Source organism: Neolamprologus brichardi, chromosome 13, assembly GCF_056152115.1.
Source record: "Neolamprologus brichardi isolate AB-2024 chromosome 13, ASM5615211v1, whole genome shotgun sequence".
NCBI classification, from domain to species: domain Eukaryota; kingdom Metazoa; phylum Chordata; class Actinopteri; order Cichliformes; family Cichlidae; genus Neolamprologus; species Neolamprologus brichardi.
Window position 1 is genome coordinate 32893117 of NC_142116.1, and position 21520 is coordinate 32914636.

General features: G+C 41.9%; 1 protein-coding gene across 1 annotated transcript; it reads left to right on the plus strand.

Moving 5' to 3' along the window:
- Window positions 1–7177: 7177 nt before the first annotated feature.
- Window positions 7178–19397, plus strand: arfrp1 (ARF related protein 1). The gene is made up of 7 exons (XM_087850467.1): window positions 7178–7558; window positions 8078–8165; window positions 8494–8576; window positions 12558–12639; window positions 14146–14216; window positions 14595–14695; window positions 15671–19397. Exons 1-7 carry the CDS (start codon window positions 7466–7468, stop codon window positions 15756–15758), a joined length of 606 nt encoding a protein of 201 aa, XP_087706593.1. The 5' UTR covers window positions 7178–7465; the 3' UTR covers window positions 15759–19397.
- The last annotated feature ends 2123 nt before the right edge of the window (window positions 19398–21520 follow it).

Below are 21520 nucleotides of genomic sequence, written 5' to 3' on the forward strand. Positions count from 1 at the left end.
CGATTAAGAAAGAGTGCTAAAAGGATGTAACTATTGGAGTGTTTACAGTGTGTTAGGTGGATGGGTTGTACAGGGAGATGGCCACAGACGGGAATGATTTCCTGTGTCATTCAGTGGTGTTTTTTTGCTAATCTCATTCTCTCACTGAAAGTGCTCCTCTGGCTAGCCAGCATGTCATGGAGTGGGTGGGAGGTATTGTCCAACATTGTCTTTATCCAGCTCCCTCCCCACAACATTACTGGCCCTGTGGATCAGATTAACCCTTTAAAGCCGGTCAGAGCAGCACGCTCTGTTTTGCCTAACTATTTTTAAATCCCGGTAGCTCTGCAACCACGTAAGCTAGCGCAATAATGTTTTTTGCATATGAAACCGGAGGAGTTGTACTTACATCTTATGCCATCAGCTTGTCCTCGGTCACAGTTTCCTTCCACATATAGCTTTGCAAAAACTGCATAAAAAGCACTTGCAGCAACAAAAACATAATATTCCAGAAACACGCTTTGCCGATCCGATCAGCTGTTCATAACACTTCCTACGTTGGAATAGACGTCAGCGCGAACTATCGCATGTCCGCCATGACCTGCCCGAAACCGGAAGTGACGTCATTTTCGCGGAAATGTAGTTTTTTACGGTCCGGGCCTCAATGAGCCTATACTGGTGTTTTTAAAAGTTATGTTTGACTTTATGACTTTCTGTGTCGTTTCTGGGATGCTTAGGACTCATATTGCACTGCTGGAAATAGTTTATTTTGATGCATATGCTGCTTTTCTGCAAATTTGCATAATATTTATTTTCGTTTTTCCTGCAGTGTATAAAAATTGGTGTATTTCAAAAATAAAACTATGAAGACACTCAAAATAAATTTCCTGTGGTGGGAAACTATTTTGTGCAACTTTTTTGTATTTACAGTTTTGAGGGATAAGCCTCTTAAATTTCTCTAACTAGAAAAATATGTTAAAAAAACAAAAACGATTTTCAATTTTTTTGTAGTTTATTGCACTTTTTTGCAATTTATGTAATTACTATGCACTTAATGCAGACATATTATTAAAATTTGGGCTATAATGGTTGTATTGATGTATAGCAACTTGAAATGCTCCCAAAAATGGCTACACAGCATGTAAAAATATAATATAAGCTCTGGCGGACTTGGTTCTATGGTAGGTCTTAAAGGGTTAATAAGTCTTTTAGCATCAACAACCCTCAACCTGCTCCCCCAGCATGCAACAGCACAGAGCACTGGCCACAACAGACTCACAGAAAACCCTGAGTATTGTCTGACAGAGCTCAGCCGCCTCAGAAAATAGAGATGACACTGGCCCTTCCTGTAAACTGCAGTGGTGTTTTTAACCCAGTCCAGTTTATTGTCTGTGTATACTCCAAGGTATTTATAGTCATCCACAATGTCCATGTTGACTGTCCTTGATTGAAACAGGGGCCAAGTCTTTCCTGGTCTTCCTAAAGTCCACAATCAGTTCTCTGGTCTTTGCCACGTTGAGCTGCAGATGATTCTGCTTGCACCACATGACAAAGGAGTCGACCACAGTCTGGTACTCTGTTTGATCACCCCGCTGATGCATCCAACCACTGAAGAGTCATCAGAGAACTTCTGGAGGTGGCAGGTGTTACAAAATCAGCTTCACCCCGGTTCTTTTTTATTCCTCGAGGCATCCAGAGACGGCACCGGACTCAGTAGTCATTTTCACAAAACCTTTATTCATCTTCATTTAAGCATCTTCTAGAAGGGGAGATGTGCAAGGCCGGTGTCCCTCTGCAAATCTTCACTGCTTTGTCTGTGAAACACAGTTTTGTAGAAGCGACCCTATCGTAAAACCCCCACGGTGTGCTGGAAACTCTGTGTCTGTGTGTGTATGCACGAGCATGTGAGTGCACGTGAGTGTGCATGTAGGTGTGGGTGCGTCGTAACAGTCAAAGCACTGTGTGTGTGTCTCTGTGTATGTAACTTCCTGCCGGTCATAAAAGTAATCTCCTCACCCAAGCTACACCAAATTCCTTTAGACAACATACAAAACACAGTTAACATATTACTGAGACCCCCACTCTGCATCCACTGGGCCGTTGGCCTCTTGTTGCCTTATATTTACAGATAAGCATGTGGAGAGTCTCCTGCAAACCTACTTCTAAGTTCATAACAATTATGAGTTTTTATTAAAGGTACAAGCATCAGCATCAGCAACCCCCCACTGTAGCTTCCTGTCTCCTTTTATGACAGCAGACCCCCAGTGTCCATAACTTCCTTTCCCTCTAAACAATTACACACACTCTCAGGCTACAGCTAAGCCACACTGAAACACACAAATCCTTCCCTATAACTCTGATCTATTGCTGGACCCTCTCATCTAAGCAAATTTAACACATTATATTCTAATAATTATTTTCTTGTACTCACACAGGTCTCTGTGCAGTGGCTGAAGTCTGTGGTGTAGAGGGTGAAGAGGAAGGGGGAGAGGACAGTCCCCTGTGGTGCCCCTGTGTTGCTGATTACCGTGTCAGGCACACAATGTGTTAGACGCACATATTGTGGTCTTCCTGTCAGCTAATCCACAATCCAGGTCACCAGAGAAGCATCCACCTGCATCGCTGCCAACTTATCACCCAGGAGGGTCGGCCTGATGGTGTTGAAAGCACAGGAAAATTAAAAAAACATGACCCTCACAGTGCTCGCCGGCTGGTCCAGGTGGGTGTAGACAGATAGAGCAGATGGATGATGACGTCCTCAGCTCCAAGACAGGGCTGGTAAGGAAACTGAAGGGGATCCTGATGTGGCCTGACAATGGGTCTGAACTAGGATGAACCTTTCCAGGGTCTTCATGATGTGGGAGGTCAGTGCCACAGGCCTGTAATCCTGGGGGCCATTGAGGCGTGGCGTCTTTGGTACAGGGACGCCCTGCAGACTCAGCATGAACAGTTTATGGAAGATTCCACAAGGCTGGGGGGCACAGGACTTGAGGACGAGGGGACTCACTCTGTCTGGTCAGGCAGACTTGCCTGAGTGGAGTCTCCTCATTTGCCTCTGAACCTGGTCGTGAGTGAAAGTGATGGATGGGCGAGGCAACAGCGCCATGTGCAGAGAGAGGCTGGCACAGTGGCGTGGCTCTGGATTCCAGGCTGACCACAGGTGAGGTTGTGGGGGGGTGAGCAGACACTGTGGTGTCGAATCTTTCTCTTTTTAAGTTTCCTTTCTCACTGTCCCTCTTCCCCTCTGTTTTTCTTTTCCTTCATCTCTCGTTCTCCCTTTCCTATCCCTCAGTCATGTCTGTCCGTCTGTAACAACTGAAAATAAAATAAAATAAACAATAACAACAAAGGTCGATCAAATGGACCAATACAGCAAGGCCGTGATGATCCACATGGCAAAGTAAATCCATTGGGTATCTTTGTTCGTCTTCAGACAACAGTTCTGATGGCTAACAAACCAAATAGGACAGGAAAAAAAATAAAAACAGATTCAACTCGTTAGCTCTGTCCTCACCTCCCTCAGCTCCCCTGCTGTTGGTTGGCCTGAATCGAGTGATGGACTTCATGCCCCTCCACACCTCTCTCATGCTGTTCTGCTGGAGTTTCCACTCCAGCTTCCTCCTGTAATTGTCCTTAGCCTCTCTGATCTTGTCCTTTATTAACACCTGGACCTTCCTCACCTCCTCTTTATTGCCCCTCTGAAAGCCTCTTCTTGTCAATGAGGAGGGCCTCGATGTCCTTAGTCACCCACTTGTTATTAGGGTAACAATGAACAGTCTGAGCTGGAACAATGGAGTCAGTGCAGAAAGTTATGTAGTCTGTGATACACTCAGTAAGCCCATTGATGTCCTCAGCGTGAGGCTCAGAGAGTGTCTCCCCGTCAGTCACCTCGAAACAGCCCTGTAGTTCCGCTATGGCCTCCTCTGACCACCTCGTCCTTGACATTAGCATGCAGTACACCTAAGATTCTCTCCCCCTGATGGGACAGGCCACATACTATGTGAATGTTGGTAGTGTATTGTCCAAGGTGACATGGTTGAAGTCACCCGAGATCACAATGAAGGCACTCGGGTGCTGAGTCTGTAACCGGGCTATGGCAGAGTGGGTAGTATCACATGCAGCTGTGGGGTTAGCAGAAGGAGGAACGTAAGATTCCCTGGGTAAATAATACGTCCTGAGTCCAACAGCACACAGTTCAATGTCCGGGCAACAAATCCTTTGTTTGATTGTCATGTGGGCAGGGTTACACCACCGGTTGTTAACTAAAACAGCAAGCCCACCTCCTTTGCGCTTACTGCTGGCGATGCTGTCCCTGTCCGCCCGAACAGTGTGGAAGTCTTCCACGGATGCGTTGTCGTAGGGAATGTCCTGGTGCATCCATGATTCGGTGAAACACATCAGGCTATACTCCCGGTATTCCCTCTGACTCTGTACCAGCGCTGTCAGCTCGTCGATTTTGATAATGACCAAACATTTCCTGTTATGATAGGTGGCAGACACGGTCTGTACCTCCTCCTCATTTTCAGCCTCCGCTGTCTCACCATCTCCTTCCTTCTCCTCTTCTGACCTCCACCCCTGCATCCCCGATGTGTTTTCCTCTGTGGGTCTGACCGATGAGCCGGCCGGCAACAGGGCAATCAGCCGATCTCTGAAGTAAACAGCCCATGTAGTATGTAGGAGTTGTGCCGCGGCCACCAGCAGAGCAAAAGCTCTCTCAAGCCACATGATTGAATGAAAGATAAGAAAACAAATGAAAGTACAAGAAAAAAGAGTAAGTAAGGAAAAAACTAAAGAGAAAAAGCAGGAGCAGCTGTAACAGGCTGCACGCTGGTTGGCTCACCAGCATGCATTTTTATTCATATTTTAACTCTCCCTGTGGATATTGACAGTTAATCATGTCACTGATCAAGCTTTTTAAATCAGCTGATTTTTGTTACAATACACTTTGTGAAAAATCCAAAAACTGCATTAAGCCTTTCTGCAAAAGGCAGAAATAACTAACTGTCTGTCCTGAATCAGTCTTATTAGGTAATGTTCAAATAATGTTATCATCCAGTGTTTTCAGTGTAGGAGAAAGTACTCAGGGCCTTCAAGTTACACACTATGAAAGGCAGCAACAAGTTTAATGTTCAGAAACCTAAAGTATGTATCAGCAGCAGAATGGAGCTAAAAATAAATGTTTGTTTCAGTTCTATGAAGCTTTGAGTATTTTGGATCAGTAGCTGCTGTGTTTGTTGCATCATTGCTGTAATTGTTTATATGCTTTATATATTCTGAGCTAAGTTGATCTATAGTGTTACATCATATTTTATAAGGATGTTATGTGTTTGTAGACTTTCTGCTCAGTTTGACCCATTTAGCAGAAGTCAGCCTGTTTAAGGCTCTGATATCTATTCTGTATGACTTAAAGCAGTTATGACATGGTCTGATTTTCTCACCCAATAAAGGAATATTTCATATATCAGTCTACTCTTCATTCTATCAGACACAGTTATCACAGCTCGTACATTTGCTTCTTACACATGTATGTAAGCATTGAGCCAAATTTAGTAATGCCAACATATTAAAAGAACAATATTTGTCTCTTATATATGATACATCTATATATACACTGTCACAGATACTTGAGTGTCTTTGAGTGAAGATTTAAGGTGATAGGAAATATAAATAACTACAACTTGAATCTGTACTGAGGCTCAGTATTTGACACAGAGTTTATGTTCACTGCTGTAATAACTAATAATGATTTTTTTCAGCTATATTACAAATCAAGGTTCTTCAAAGCTGTTAAAAACACTGAGAAATAAAATGTACTAACCAGTGGCATTGGTTGCTTGGTAGGATAGTCCTTACTTGTGTGTGGGTGCGTGTTTGGGAAATACATAAGGATGGAGAAAGGGAAAAAAGTAGCTGTGTGGTAAGAAAGATAAGTTTGAAGTGGCAAAGGACTCAGTGGTCTTTATAAAGAATAATAACTTTACTGTTGACCATATTATATTTACATTACCAGAGTGAGATGATTTTAGTCTCATGAACACCATTAGCTAATTGATATTTACTAGCTAATCTTGAAATGACTGTTCAGTACAGAAATGTCCTGTGGTCTCAGCCTCAGATACTCAACTAATCAAACAAAGCACATGTAAAACAAACAAATGAAGAAAATAAATTTGTCCTTCATTTCTGTCAAACAGCTGCTCAGCAGTGCGATGGAGGCTAGACTGTCCCATTTCACAAGCCTCCCACTTCAGGCCTTCTTGGTCTTCCAAAGACCCGGCCCACGTAGACCACAAAGGCCGGGTCCTCCGAATGATGCAGCCCCTGAATTGGAAAACAGCCCAGCCTGGGAACGCCTTGGAGCAGGAGGAGGTGGCTGGGGAGAGGGCGATGTAGGCTTCTCTGCTTAGCCTGGTGCCCCCGTGACCTGGGTCCAGATTAGCAGAACAAAGTGGAAAGATGGATAAAATATTTAACTTGATATTATATTACATATATATATATCGTATTATTTGAATATATGGTATCACCCACTGTAAACTTTAAGTTGTAAAATATTTACAATGTATTTTAATAAAGGGAATGTTCAAATCGTCATTCAGCCTATTCCACTTTCAACTCAGCAGCATCCATAAACAGCAGGGGATATAATTATTTGTTCCACTGCTGAATTTTAAGCCTGTTTATTTACAAAAAAACCCCAAAGAACAAGTCTCTAATTTTTATGGTAACATGGTCATTTTATTCTTACAGAGAGAGATGGAATATTCCCCACCGCCCGAAAGACAAAAGAAGTCCATGATTTGCATTAGATTAAATGAATAAGTATTTAAGCCCTAAGTAAAACATGACTTAGTGCTTGGTGAAGGAATGAAGGGGTTTAATATAAGTTAATTGACGCTGTAATAGAGAATGTGAATTCCAACGAACACAAATATTGCTCACCTGTCTTTGCAGGTTCTCCGTTCTGAATGGCTGAGAGATGAAACGTCATTAAAAAACAAACATTTGTTGAGACTGTCAGCACTCACTGGTTCTGAACTTTGCACAGCTACTGGAACAAATCAATTCATTCTATATTTGTTGCGTTTTTCTTTAAAATGACGTAACACGCTTTCGAACTTCCTCCTGGGAAACGAAGTTTTATATCTGAAACACTGTCACCTAACGTAATGCGGTAGAATCCATATGTACTTCATTTCCCATAGTTCATACAGTGGCACTTCCTGGATACGTGACACGTAGAAACAGGATTGTGTTCAGACTATCATAGTAGAAGTGTGCTTTTAAACGACGGCTTTTCTGACTTGTTTTATGAGTGCATACATGTCATTTTACCCCCATTCGCACACAGGCATGTTTAGTGGGAGTGTAATGAAGCCACAGTGGCGCGTGTTGCTTGTTTAGCCTCATAGCTAAGCTAAGCTAGCTAGCCAACATTAGGACTAGCGAACACGGACGCGTTTTTGTTTATGTCTACTTTTTCACGATGTACACTTTATTATCTGGATTATATAAGTACATGTTCCAGAAGGATGAGTACTGCGTTTTGATCCTGGGACTGGATAACGCCGGAAAAACGGTATCAAAGTGATGTTGTGTTATATAATTGGTTAACTGGGTTATGCACATAGCATTGAAAGCGGTGTTATGTTCTCTTGTTTACGTTAGCTTTGTGGTCTATCACTCTCTTTGTCTCAAGAAATCATGAACAGTAAATAGGACAAAACCTAAGTTACAGAACGGATTAACCTACCTGGATGATTGAGCTAAATAATGGGTGAAAAAATTAAAGTAAATGACGGATGTCAATCTGGCCATTAATGGAGCATAAACAATAAGAAATCACTTATGAATGTGCCTCTCTAAAGGGGTTAGACTGCCTGAATGAACTGCATGTCCCACTTGATCCTGTCAAAGACAAGGATACTAGCAAGAGTGAAAAAATCAGGCAGGAGAAAGAGAGAGCGTGATGGTCTGTGGCCACCACCTGCAAATGAGCCGCCTGAAGTTTATTTTGTTTTACACAGATACTTACACAGTGCTCATCACCTGAGTAATTCACCCGTCTAATGGTTACTCTTATTTTCTGTGTCTGTAGACTTTCCTGGAACAGACCAAAACAAAGTTTAGTAAGAATTACAAGGGGATGGCTTTATCCAAGATCACCACTACAGTTGGCCTGAACAGTAAGTGAATGTAACAGCGTTAGTGTCGCATCAGCATGACCTCCTCACAGTATTCTCCTGCCTTGTCAAAGTAGCAGGGATCGCTTGCTTTTTGAGTGTGTAATTACTGCTTAACAACGAAAAATGATTATTAGTTCTTTTTTGATGAGTAACTGCAGGAATTAATTGTAATTTCATATTTTAACCGTTATGGTATAGAAAAGGACAAATCAATGCAATTATGTAATCTTTCATGTTCTAATGCTTCCTTCTTTCTGGCTCACAGAACGTTCTTGATTTAAACTGCTGATCTATAACATTTTTGGGAATCTCTTGCTTTCCTTTACAGTTGGCACAATTGATGTTGGCAAGGCTCGTCTAATGTTCTGGGATTTGGGAGGTCAGGAGGAGCTGCAGTCTCTGTGGGACAAAGTGAGTTAAAAAAGAGGAATTTTTCACATCCTCTACACTAACATAGATAGTATTTCTATTTTGAAGATGTAATATTTTCACTGTGTTTAGCATACATAGACTGCACCTGGACAGGCCACACAGATATATTTGGCAACACCTTTTACCACCTGCAGAGGGCAGAAGTTTTTGTCAACATTTTCCAAGTTGTCCAAGGGATTTTCAACACAGCCTTTTTACACATGCTAATACTTTCGAAAGCATATTGTTTTTCTGTTTACACACAATGACAGAATAACAGATTTCTTAGAAAAATATTACCAGGTTCGATATTATTAGCACCCTAAAATCTGACTTTTTGATTGAGCCAAAACACAAATCACTAGTGTCCAATGTTGTGTTTTAACTCTGTTATCTTTAAAGCTTGTAAAATCCAGCTAAAACAGAGGGTTATGTTCTAATTTATTCTGAGTATTAAAATATCAGGCAAGGGTTGGAGCGGTCACTTGAGAAAGCATCATGCCAGAAACAAAAGAAATCAGTTTAGACTTGAGAAAAAAAGTTGTTGTGCTCACAAAGCAGGAGATGGGTATACACAATGACCATAGCATATCCACGTTTCAAGAACTGGAGCCAGAAGTATCACAGAAAAATTCAAAGAGAGCTTAACAGTGCAGAACAAGCCTTGCAGAAGTAGGAAGCAAAATATTTCAAACTCTGGAAAGAAAACTAATGAGAGATGTGCCAAAGAGCCTTGAACAACTGTCAAGACACTAAATGACTTAGCAAAGTCACGAATTGCAGTCTCAAATAAGACAATCACTGATACCCTGAGTGTGAAGTTGCACACCAAGAAAAAGTCCACTTCTGCAGAAGAGACACCTTGAAGCCAGACAGTCTGCTAAGGATAACTTGGAGAAACATTATGCATACTGAAAGTATCACCTGTGGTCAGGTGAGACGAAACTACTACTATAAGAGATGCTGCTTATGTTTGGAGGAAGAAGGTAGAGGTATACAATCCACAGAACACCACATTTAAACACAGTGGTGGGAGTATTAAGGTGTGGGGATGCTTCAGAGTGTCTAGAACTGGAAATCTCATCAAGGTGAAAGGGGTCATGAAGAAAGGAGGAAGATTTTGAAAGTAAACTTAACCTCCTAAGACCCGAACTCTTCCACGGCATGCATTTTTAATTTCTCTTTGATAGTTGGGCATATTGGGGCCCAATGAACGTAAATACAAAGAATTACCAGATCTTTTTTTTTACCTCATTTTTGTCTTTAAGAAAAATCAGAGCTACATATGAGGATATTCGTTTAAAAATGTGATAGAACAGTAGCAGCATAATGTCCTCGTAAGTGGATATCAGGCCCTTGTAGAGCAAAATTGAGTATTTTGATCTAAATAACCCAAAATGTGATGTCTACATATGTGGACGCCAGGTCCTAGGAAGTTAAAGCAGTCGGCAGCAACATTCGGTTGTTGATTTCTCTTCCAACACGACAATTAGCCGAAACATACATTGAAGAACTACTTCCAGAAAACCAAAGTAAACGCTGGTCCTCTGGATGCAGTTCTCCTCCCTTTGTATCTGTGGTCTTATTCTTTCACCCACAGCACAGAAGAGTGGTGATATTGGTCAACAGCTAAATTGTCAGCTCCATCTTCAAACTTTGAGGTGTAGTGGAAACGGTCAGAATTTAAAATTGTTTTGGTCGTGGATGTTGTGATCTGCAGACTAGAGAGGAGGGGAACCATTGTTATCATAGTAAACTGTGTTGCATCTTGAACATGGGATGGATAACCTACACATCAGTGAAGGCCCTATTAATGCTGATGGATATATACAGATGTGAAGGCCCACTCTGTTGAGCAGGGGAAATCCTTTTCTTTCAAAGGTATAGCAGTGCGTCTCCACAGGTCCCCAACACAGAGCTGGAAGTGTACAAACTTGTTACAATTTGATGAAATTCTTAATTTCAGAATTTGACATGTTGTTTTTGTCCTGTTGTGTAAAATAAATGTGGGTCTTTAAATTACTTGCCGGTTACTGCAGTGAATTGCTCTTCTGAAATGGGGTTTTGCTAACCGCAGTACAGCAGTACTTTCAGGAATACAACCACCAACCCAAATAAACATATATTAGGGGTGCAGCGATACTCGTATTGATGTTGAACCGTTCGATACAGTGCTTTCGGTTCGGTACGCATATGTATGAACAATACAAAATTTTTAATTTATTTTATCAACTTTTCTTCTGACGATGCTGTCTGTGTTGAGCGCTCAGTGGATCTGCATTCGACTACTCCGCCTAGGCTGCACTGTCGAGCGCAGATCCACTGAGCGCAGGGCAAGCTAGCAGACAGAAGTTAAGCTAGTTGCAACATGGCAAATTGAACCTCCCCCACCCTCATTCAGATCTGGCGTTTGGAACTATTTTGGTCTTCATGTGACGTATGACCCTGAAGGTAAGCGTGTCATGGACTAAAGTAAAACAGTATGTTGGATGTGCCACGCAATGCTCAATTACATTGGTGGGAACTAGTGTGTTAGCGCAGTTAGCTCGTTAACGTGTTGGCCGTCCAGCCCCACGCACGGGGCGATCCGCGGTAGCTCGTTAACTTTGCCGTGTTGTGGCGTTAACGTCATTTCAGATTAACGCTGACAGCACTAGTGGGAACACAACGAATATGACTGCACATTTACTCCGACATCATCATAGTGCAAAGACAAGTGGAAGCAGACAAAAACAACAAGCACGCATGCTACAAACTTTACCCGAGTCATTTAGGCTACGTTCACTCTGCAGGTCTTGATGCTCAATTCTGATTTTTTGATCAGATCTGATTTTTTTGTCTGCTCGTTCACACTACAAATAAAATGCGACAGCAAACGCGCTCTAGTGTGAACGCTCAAAGCGGCCGCATGCGCAAAAGAAGACGTCACACACAACGCGCTCTGTTTAGACCCAGACCAACAGTATTGTTGGACTGATGACCTTAATATAAAGACTTCAGACTTTACGTTTCCCAATTTTTGCTTTAAGTTATTTTGTTATTTACATAATAATGTAAATAACCTAATAATGATCCTTATTGCTGTTTTAGAGGAGCGCTGCTTCAAAGGATAGTTGCAGATTTCTGTCAGAATCTGCAGATTATACAGTACAAAGAAAATGTTCACGTTGTCTTCCCAACAGTTTCACTAACATCTACGCTGGATGTCCTGGAAGCGTTCACGATGTCTTCTCCGGCGCTGATAATCGGCGTCTGTCTTGTGTCAGTGACGTAAAAGACGGATTTAATGCGACTTGACCATCAAACAGCAGCTTTCTAAAACATCAAAATATGTATCAGATTCAGCACCACATACGAAAGTGACCCAGATTGGGTTTGAAAATATTGGATTTGTGCCGTTCACACTGTCATAGCATGATCGGATAGATGGGTCGCAGAGGGTCAAAAAAATCGGATTTAATGCACTTTCGCCTGCAGTGTGAACGTAGCCTTAGACAGCTGTTAGCACATGATGCTCCTTATGGGGACCTGATATGTTTAATATGCTGCTGAGAATATAGCCCAGAAGAATTCAATTCAATTCAATTTTATTTATATAGCGCCAAATCACAACAAAAGTCGCCTCAAGGCGCTTCATAGAAGCGTATAGTATAGCTTTTATTTTGGAAAGAGACATTTCTCTGTAATAAACTCTCTTTTCCAAAGATGAGTGATTCCTCCATCAGAGAGATTTATTTTTTATTACTTTGTTGTTTCAGCAACATTAAATTTAAAAACTGTACTTTTGAGTTAAAATATATATTTATAATTTTAATAAATGACAAATTAAAAAGGCATGAACATTGTTTTGTATCGAAAGAATATCGAACCGTGACACCAAAGTATTGAACCGAACCGTGAATTTTGTGTATCGTTGCACCCCTAATATATATATATATCTCATATGTTGTGACGTGTTTTCCTCTTCATGGTTGTATCTAGTACTACGCTGAATCCCATGGAGTCATCTATGTGATAGATTCAACTGATGAAGAGCGTCTGTCAGAATCAAAGGAGGCCTTTGGTGAGTAACCTTCTTGTCTCTGTGTTATTTACTGAACAAATGGAAACATTGATATTTGTTCTGACATTCATAGTGCTGTGACAAAGCACTTGCCCACTTCCTTAATCCCTCCGCCAAGGAGGTTGTGTTTTTGCTAGTGTTTGTGCGCCTTCGACCTTCTGTCTGTCTTCATGATAGTTTGAAAATGTTTGTATGAATTCTGATAAAAACTGTGGGGTCATGTTAACGATCCATAAAAATTTGGCTTACATGCACCGATATCTTTTAAGGTAAACTTCATGATTTATTGTTCAAAAAGTGACAAAAAGCCTTAGAACATATAAACTGTGATTCTCACAAGTAGAAAATATAACACATAGAAAGTCCTGCATAAATATTTAAAATATTGATCTCTGACCTCGCCTTCAAGATCAATAGATTAGAAGTCAAAAACAAAACTATGCTGCTTGCTGCAGTTGTTTGTATTGCCACATATAGGTTATTATATTTGAGGTTTTTGGATCTCAGAACTCTTCTTCAGGGCCAAATAAGGTCAAATAAACAAAGATTTTGTTTATTAAGGTTAAAAAGGTATTCAGATCGACCTGTGTGAAGAGATCATTTCCACCTAAACCTTATAACTAGAAAAGCAGTCATAACGGTTACTATAAACATCGCAGTATATATAAGCCCTATTATGGAAGTCTGTAATATATGGCCTTACACACCAGGGCTGCCACAAACGATTATTTTGATAGTCGACTAATCAGATCATCATCCATTGAGCGTAAAACGTACAGCTTATTGCACCAGCAGCATCTGCTCTTATATAACTATTAGCTTACAGCTTTAAGTGTTTAAGGTATGTGCTAACTAAAAATAAAGACAAGATGATAGTTTATTAAATTTTAATGACATTTGCAGATTGTTTCGGTGAAGTTTAATAAACTCCTTGCTATCTAAAATATAACAGGACACCGGAGTAAATTCTCGAGCATCTCACACTTCTGATAATCAGCTGTCTGCATGTGTTTTGGTAAAGAAGAATAACAAGCATAAAATCATTTTAGGTTATTTCCCCACCACTGTCACAAAATACCACCAGAGCATTCTGTGCAAAGGATAAACTGTTTAATCATTTGGAGACAAAACATGTTACGGAGCCTTCGATTCGTCCAGACCAGCTTGGCACAGAGAAGGGCAGTCTGAACTTCAAGCCTGTCCAAGCTACTATAGGGCGAAACACCGTGGACAGAGTGCCAGCAGCAGAGACAAACAACCATTCACACTCATATTTACACCTGTGGACAATTTAGACTCACCAGTTAACCTAACTCCACTAAGTGAATGTCTCTGGACTGTGGGAGGAAGCCACACAGACGCAGGGACAATATGTCTGATATTACGATCAGTTTGAAGATCTGAAATGTGTGACGAATATGAGAAATGAAGGAATCAGAAAAGGTGCAGGTACTTTCTCCGAGTGCTGTATTATTGAGTCAGTGATTGATCTCTCTTCTCTTCCAGAGAAAATGATCAGCAGTGAAGCACTGGAAGGCGTTCCGCTCCTCGTGCTGGCTAATAAGCAAGATGTACCGGTACCTGGACTTTTCATTCATTCATTCATTACACGTGCACTTTAATGTGCACGTGCACTGGTATTCAATGCCTACTGCACAATCCACTTCGTATTGTTTGTCCTATCTTTGTGTATTGGAGATAGAGATAGTTAGTATAGAACCTTCTTGTCTCTTAATTTTACCCAAATTTAGCGAGTTATTATTTATTTGTAATTTCTAGTTTTATATCTCTTGGAGATGTATTTTTTATATTCTCATAATACACCATTGAGGTGGTTGGGGTGAAACAGCATTTCGGGACGCTGTACACTGTGTGTGTGTTGACAATAAAGACCCAGAATCTTAAATCTTGAACTTGGTCACTGCCTTCAGTCTTGTGTATGTTCTTTTTCTCAGAACTGTTTGTCGGTGCCCGACATTAAAACAACCTTCAGTGACTGTGCTCCAAAGATTGGCAAGAGAGACTGTTTAGTCCAGCCTTGCACTGCTCTCACAGGGTAAGACTACAACAGTTGATGACTTTGTTTGCAACAGCTTGCTCTCACACATGATGCAATGTAGCATTGTGTTTTTATTTGATTCTATTACAGTGAATGCAAATTTGCATCAATTTAAGTTTATGATCACATCTGTTAATAGATCTGTTAATTACAGTCCCTTCACTTAAAATGCAAAAACAACCACAATGTGGTGATTTCCAAATATTCAAATCCTAAATTTAATTGGAAACAGTCAAAAGACATTTTTGTAATGTTTTCATTTCATTTTCAAAGTGTGCCAGAGGTTTTTATTGGTTGACAGGTTTGCACTTCCAGCAGCATTAATGGGGTCAAAGTTCCCCATGCCACGACCAATAGCAGAAAACTGCACCATCACAGATTCTTCTGAACTGTGAGATGGATGGTCATCCTTTTTTAACAAGGGTGGATGTTTCACAATGTGATTGCACAGCCCTCCTTTTCCTCAACCCAACTTAAATGAGCTCGAGCCTCAGAGAAGACATTAGCATTTGTTTTTTTAGTTGTAGAGTCTGAAGTCACATCAGTGGATGCAGTGGATTTCACAAGTAATTCTCAGCAAATGCAGTGATTTCCACTTTGTCTGTTTTTAAAGTAAAATCCCAGCTGTTTAGCTTTCAGCCTCGTCCTTTCTGTGAAGAAATATTTTGCACCGTTTTGAATTCAGTCCTCGTTGTTTACTGTTGTCTGCTTGCAGACTGGCGAACTGGCCCATCTGCATTTTTCAAAGACTCACCTTTTTCTAGCCAGTCGTGTTATTAGATCATTGCTAAGCTGTTGGTCCGGGCAGCAGCTACAGCAGTATTAAATTCAAAATGAGCATATATTAGGAAATGCCTTAGTTTTAACCTTTCATGTGTTTTTGTATTGCTTTCAGTGAAATGTTCGTCTTAAATAATTTCACACTCTCTAGATGTTAAAATAAATGTGAAACACTCTGCTTGTTCCATACAGGGACGGCGTGAACGAAGGCATTGAGTGGATGGTGAAGTGTGTGGTCAGAAACATTCACCGGCCTCCGAGACAGAAGGACATCACATAAGATGTCGTCTCTGCACTGTGATTTTGGACGAGTTTCTCCTTGAGGACATTCCTTATGTTAAGCCCTGGAGCTGATAACTCTCACCTTGTGTTTCCTGTGACTCTTTGGACTTCTGCTTTTTGGACTTCATCATAATATTTTTATCAACAAACATAGATTCAGATGTACTGTGAGCAGACGTCTGCCTGTTTGTGCCTACACTTTTTGAAGGTGTGTCGTTTTGCAGGGATCAGTGCTGCAGCATCTATATGTAGCACTTTGAGTGCACAGAAACACCGACACATTAAATATACAAGCATTGAAGGGCGCTGATCTATTTTTTCACACTATCAGATTGAATAAACAATGATCCGTGTTTGTTTGATGAACTTGACGATGCTGCAGTATTCCATCATTAGAACCTTTAACATATAAACAGTTTACATTTAGCTAGGTTGGTCTCTCTTTTTTGCCATTAGGCATAAGACAGGAATTATTAGTTATTGATCCGTGCTGTCCTTACACAATTCAGCATTTGGAAAGAGTCACTGTAAAGTTAGTTTGACATTAGGAATTTAGGAATAGGCTTTTTATGAACAATTCCTAATCCTCCGCTGGTTATGTGCCTGTATCACAGTTAAAAACAGAGCTGTACTATACTAGTATTGCCCAGTCGGTTCCCACAGGTAAACTGTGAAATATAATTAGCTGTAACCTTAGTCTCTCATCCTGTGGTTCAGTTCCAGCTGTTTCAATTTCAGAGTTATTTGTTGCAACTAACTTGACCAATAGAGATAATAATAATAATAATAATAATAATAATAATAATGAGTCAAATAAGTGCACAAACCAATCCTACCACAATATGAAACTTTTGCAAACACTATTGCTCTTCCAGTACAAATGTGTGTCAGTGTAGTCAGTTTGATAAAGAGAATTACATGAATGATAATCTCTTCACAGTTACCACATCACAGCCCAGTTGTCAAATGACGGAAGAGTTTGGACAGACATTTCTTTGGGAATAATGTTGTTCCTGCTGAAAGACTTGGAGAAGCTGACCTCGCACTTCCCTGTGCTGTTTGTTCTGGTCCCTGCTTTATGTGTTGATTTCATACCATAACTATCATTTATTTAAGTTAGACAAACATGTTCAAATTGTTCAGGTGCCACTTTAACTGTGACCATGGGATTTTTAAATCTTTGCATGCATTTTTTTTTATCACTATGCATTTAGATTCCCATGAATATAAAAAGAAGAATTCTTGATGAATAAATGGGGACAAAGAACTTTTGATTTTCCCAGTCTGTAAATTTAAAATCCCAGTAATGTGAGCATAAAATGAATTTGGTCTAGCTCTTGAAAGAAAAAAAAACAAACTTTTCTAATAGTTTCTTATACATGGATGTGGTTTAGCTGTAGCACCAAAGGATCAAACATCAGTTTGCAGGAATACTGTAAATGATTCAATAAATCGATATGAAGTTTATAAAGTCTGTATACAGGACACTGAAGTCTTACTAATCTCTGCCGAATCAATGTCAAAGCAGATATTTGTCATTCACTTTTTCTGCCAGTCACACTTTATGATAGATGATTCTACTAAATTTCTCATTTTAATAAAAAATACTGTGTCATTTGGGATAGTTTAACATTCAGCTTCCTATCAGTCCTCATACTGACCTTCACAGCTGTGAAGGTAAATCTGTCACTAGCTCAAGAACCACAGCTATTCCTGTCATAATTGTTGATTCTGATTACTGATGATCGCAAGGTTCAACACCATCAGAATCAATATCATCTATCTCAATATCACCTTTCTTTGCTTTTTGTTTTACAGGGTTTTTACATTACAGCTTAAAAAAATCAAAATACTTCTATCAACCTGATTCTTTTAGTCCTCAGGCTGGACAGAGAAGACGCTGACTCAGTGTGTTCAAAATATATTCAATCACTTTATTCAAAAAAACCTTCCGGAAAGGAGATGTGCACAGCGCGAAACCTTCTGCAAATCTAAAGCTTCACCGACAAGATATGCGATATAATCTACACCCACACTGCTGTCTGGCTTTATGACCCGAAGGTCGTCTCCTGTTGTTATCATCTAGCAGCAGAAACATTACAATCTCTGAAAGGTCTGCACTAAAGACCCTGTTTATCATGTCGCCAAGCAGTCTAATAGAATAGAATAGAATTCAACTTCACTGTCATTGTGTTAATAGACCTCTGCATTGAATCATACCTGTTATTAAGGTGCACGGGCCATTGATGGGGCTGGGTGGTGGTGTCCCTGCCCTGGTTCAAAGAATTGCCCTTATCTAGGCCCTTACCCCGGGCTCTCTGTCCTGGTCGTTGTGTCCTTGGGCAAGACATTTCACCTACCGCCTACTGGTGTTGGCCAGAGGGGCCGATGTCGTGATATGGCAGCCTCGCTTCTGTCAGTCTGCCCCAGAGCAGCTGTGGCTACAACTGTAGCTGCCTCCACCAGTGTGTGAATGTGAGAGTGAATGAATAGTGGCATTGTAAAGCGCTTTGGTTGCCTTGAAAAGCGCTATATAAATCCAATCCATTATTATTATTTCAGTGCACTCTAGCATCACTGGGCGACGTTTCGGCATGTTTTTGCCTTCTTCAGGCCGACCCAGTGTGTCTTGTCTTTGTCTTTCTGTTTGCCTCCCTTGGCTTTTTATACTTGTGTTAGCTCCACCCATTTGTGTTTTCACTTGAAAAATTCTTTCTTAGTTTTTGTAAAACTTTCTATTTTTCTTACTGTTTTTCTCTTTGTTTTTCTTGTTGTTTTCTTTCATCTCTTTGTTTGTCTTTGTCTTTTAATGGCACCCCCTGTCTTTTTTGACATCCCGTCCTTTGTTCACTCTATTTGTGTTTATGGCACCCCCTTCCTTTAAATCCTTTCCGTTGTTTCGTGTACGTTATTCTCTTTGTTTTGTCTCACTCTTTTTCTGTTTGTTCTGTGCTTGTCTTTCTTTCCTATATGTGACTTCTTGTCTTTTTGTCTTTTTGTATTAGGGACCCCACCCATGGTTAGGGTTAGGGTAAGGGGCTAGGGAAACCATTATGTCAATGAGGGTCCTCACCAAGATAGCTGAACGGGGTTGTGTGTGTGTACATGTTTACATATCTCTGTGAGGAACAAGAGCCCTCATGGGGATAAAATGGAGTTTGAAGGCATTTTGGTTTTGGTGTCAGGGTTACGGTGAGGTTATGGTGAGGTTTGGGCTCAGGGTTAGAGTTAGGCATTCATGTTTGATGGTTATGGTTAAGGGAAGTGGCTCGGGAAATGTCCTCACTAAACTATAAAAACATGACTGTGTGTGTGTGTGTTTGTGTGTGCTTTCTTCTAATGACTATTTAGTGCTGACTCTCTGCCATCACACACATCACTGCTGTGTGGGGACTCTCACCTGCTACTGTCGGTGTTGTTGTGGATCTTTTTCTTTAAATCTGTCACGGTCCTGGTCAGTGACCCAGTGTTTAGTGTTCACTCTGCCTCCCTCATGTTTGTAAAACTGTAAAAACTGTAAAAACTTTTGGGTTTAGGGATTAACACAGTTGCCATTGTTTCCTTTCTTCTCTTATGTGTTGTGTGTGATCAGGACAATTCTGGAGAAGATGGGCCTGCAGGGGAAAGTCACCCCCTTGCAGGCCAGAAGACATGAGATAACTTTAAAGAATACAAAGTACGTATGTGTGTTATCAAGAAGATGATTCTTAAAAACACAAGTTAATAAATGTTCAATTACTAAGAGTTGTTGTTGTGTTTTTATTTGCCTGCTGTCATCTTTGATTTCCTGCCTTTAGGATTGCAAGTATCCAGGCTCAGGAGAGGAGGTCAGTGGGAAGCCCTCTGCTGTGCTTGGCCCTGGTTTGCCCTCATGGATGAGGTGATAGGACAGATGCCTTCCACTAAGCCTCCTGTCCTAATGTCCTCTCTCCCTGAGGACACTCCAGGGCCAAGCACAGCAGTGGGTGACCAAAACGACAGTGATGATGAAGCGGGTCAGCCACCTACGACAGGGAGGAAGAGGAGAAGAGATGATGAGCTGCTAGACCTCATCAGAGAGGACATGAGGCAGAGAGGCTGAGGAGAGGAGAGCAGGGAGAGGATGGACCGACTGTTTCACTTCTAGAAAGATTAGTTCTCAAATGAGTTATGTACTGAGAAATGTATTTATTTGTTTATTTGTTATATGTGTTGCATTAGTTTAAAGGTTTTATGTTATTAATAAATTGATTCAAACAAACAGTAATTGTCACTGAACTCAATTTGATTTACAGGCATTTTTAACATGTATGAACATAACGCGAACAATATTACATGGATATTTATTTGATAAAAATAAATAAATAACAATAACAATTAAACAAGAATATTTCAAATACACATTATGTAAAGATGAAAAACAATATTTACAGACGAGACACTCGAGTACAGCCAGCACCGCAGGCTGGAACATAACACACTTGCTGGCTGGCTTATCAGACACAGTGAGGCCAGGCTAACGTGTAACGGGTGAACCGCCTGCAGAGAGCCTGGCGCTGCAGGCTGGAGAACACTCACTCGCTGGCTGAGGATCAGACGCAGCAAGGTCCAGCTGGCGCGTAAACCGGCGAAGCGCGGGCAATACGCCAGGGAAACACAGCCTGCAGCTGCAGCAGTAGCAGCAGCAGTGGCGGTGGCTTAACCTGCGGTCAGAGCCGAGAAGCCGTCCCAATCGAGGAACGACAGGAGCCCTGCTGGCCGCGTGAACCGTGCACTGCGGGCAACACGAGAGACAGGACAGGCTACACTAGGCTGGAGAAGGCACTCGCCGCAGTGAGGTGCGACTGGCGTGTAAGCCGGCGAACGCGGGCAAAACGCCAGGGCAACACAGCCTATCAAGCCACTCGAGCACAGCAGCTGGCTATCGCTACGACAGAAGCCCGCGATGGCGCCCCAGAAGGGAAGGCGGAGCCGCCAGCTGGAGAAGTCAAGTCACAACAGATCCCTGCCTGGCACTAGGCAGTGACACAGAGCCAGGGAGAGAGAGAGCCTGTCACAGCAGCTCGGCCACTCAGAGGATGGCTGAGGTAGGATGAGGCCCAGGGCCTGTCCCAGGAGTAGAGCAGCTGACCTGGACAATCCACGACAGGGGAGGTGCTGGTGGTTCAGGCCACTGAGGGCCCAAGTGGCAACCCAAGGTTCATCACTAGGGCATAGCAACCACTCTGCGGTGTCTATAGACAGGGGGCCAGCAGAGTGGGCCTGATGAGACACTAACGGACAGACGGGAGGTGTCAGCTCACTGAGCACCTGCTCTGGCCAGGTGACCCGCGATACAGGGGCAACCCACTAGACAGAGAGCCAGCGCTGCGTGCTGGAGAACACCCACTCGCCGACTGACGTATCAGACACAGCGAGGTCCGACTGGCGCGTGAGTCGGCGAACTGCGGGCTATACGCCAGAGGAACACAGCAGCAGTACAGCTGCAAAGCCATCCGCAGACGGTGGGCTGGTGGTCTAGCCCACTGAAAGCCAAGTGGGGACTCAACCCGAAGGTCTGCCCCAGGGCTGAGCGGTCGCTAGCGCTGTCCGCAGACAGGGGAGCAGCAAGAGTGAACTTCGAAAACGAACCACGTAACCCGCAACATTTGGCCAATGTGCCAGACAGAGAGCCAGCGCCGCAGGCCGGAGAACTGTCAACTGCTGGCCGAGCTGTCAGACGCAGCGAGGTCCGACTGCCGTATGAACCCGCGAAGTGCGGGCAATAGGCCAGGGGAACAC

Bases quoted from the DNA above. Each gene is read 5' to 3' on its own strand.
- arfrp1 (XM_087850467.1), top strand. From the start codon at position 7,466: ATGTACACTTTATTATCTGGATTATATAAGTACATGTTCCAGAAGGAT. The intron at 7,559-8,077 runs GTATCAAAGTGA...CTGTGTCTGTAG, and splicing joins TGGATAACGCCGGAAAAACG to ACTTTCCTGGAACAGACCAA. The intron at 14,696-15,670 runs GTAAGACTACAA...TGTTCCATACAG, and splicing joins CCTTGCACTGCTCTCACAGG to GGACGGCGTGAACGAAGGCA.